This window comes from Phaethon lepturus, unplaced genomic scaffold, assembly GCF_000687285.1.
Source record: "Phaethon lepturus isolate BGI_N335 unplaced genomic scaffold, ASM68728v1 scaffold26785, whole genome shotgun sequence".
Classification (NCBI taxonomy): domain Eukaryota; kingdom Metazoa; phylum Chordata; class Aves; order Phaethontiformes; family Phaethontidae; genus Phaethon; species Phaethon lepturus.
The window spans coordinates 1-354 of NW_010543034.1; the positions used below are offsets into that span (position 1 = coordinate 1).

General features: G+C 67.8%; 1 protein-coding gene across 1 annotated transcript in view; it reads right to left on the bottom strand.

Annotated features, from left to right (window-relative positions):
- Positions 1 to 28: 28 nt before the first annotated feature.
- The window catches only part of FLII (flightless I homolog (Drosophila)), a gene marked incomplete at its 5' end in the record, with an annotated part of 4394 nt that continues 4068 nt past the window's right edge, over positions 29 to 354 (bottom strand). The window contains 2 exon segments of the mRNA XM_010288238.1: positions 29 to 163; positions 277 to 342. Of these exon segments, the coding sequence (XP_010286540.1) occupies positions 29 to 163; positions 277 to 342 (201 nt within the window).

Here is a 354-nt window from a genome sequence, read left to right on the forward strand (position 1 = left end):
GAACCGGAGCGCTGGGTACCCCCGGCCCTTAGGCGGGCGGCTTGCGGAAGACGCTCCAGGCATGGAAGCAGCGGGTGAAGGGCCAGGGCTCGTTGCCTTTCCGCACCAGCCGGAGCTTGCGGGGACGCGTGGGGTCCTTGGAGCGCATGTGCTGGATGTAGACCTGGGGCAGAGCACAGCCATGGGGGTCCCTTGCCCACCTCCGGGGCTGGCTGTTCCGGGGCCCCAAGGGGACACGAAGCCCAAATCCTGCCCGCTCCCAGCAGTGGGCCCTACCTGGCACGCCTTGAGGCTCAGCTTGATCTCCACCTGGCTGGTCTGGGTGCCCACCCACATGTAGACCTGCAGGAAGGA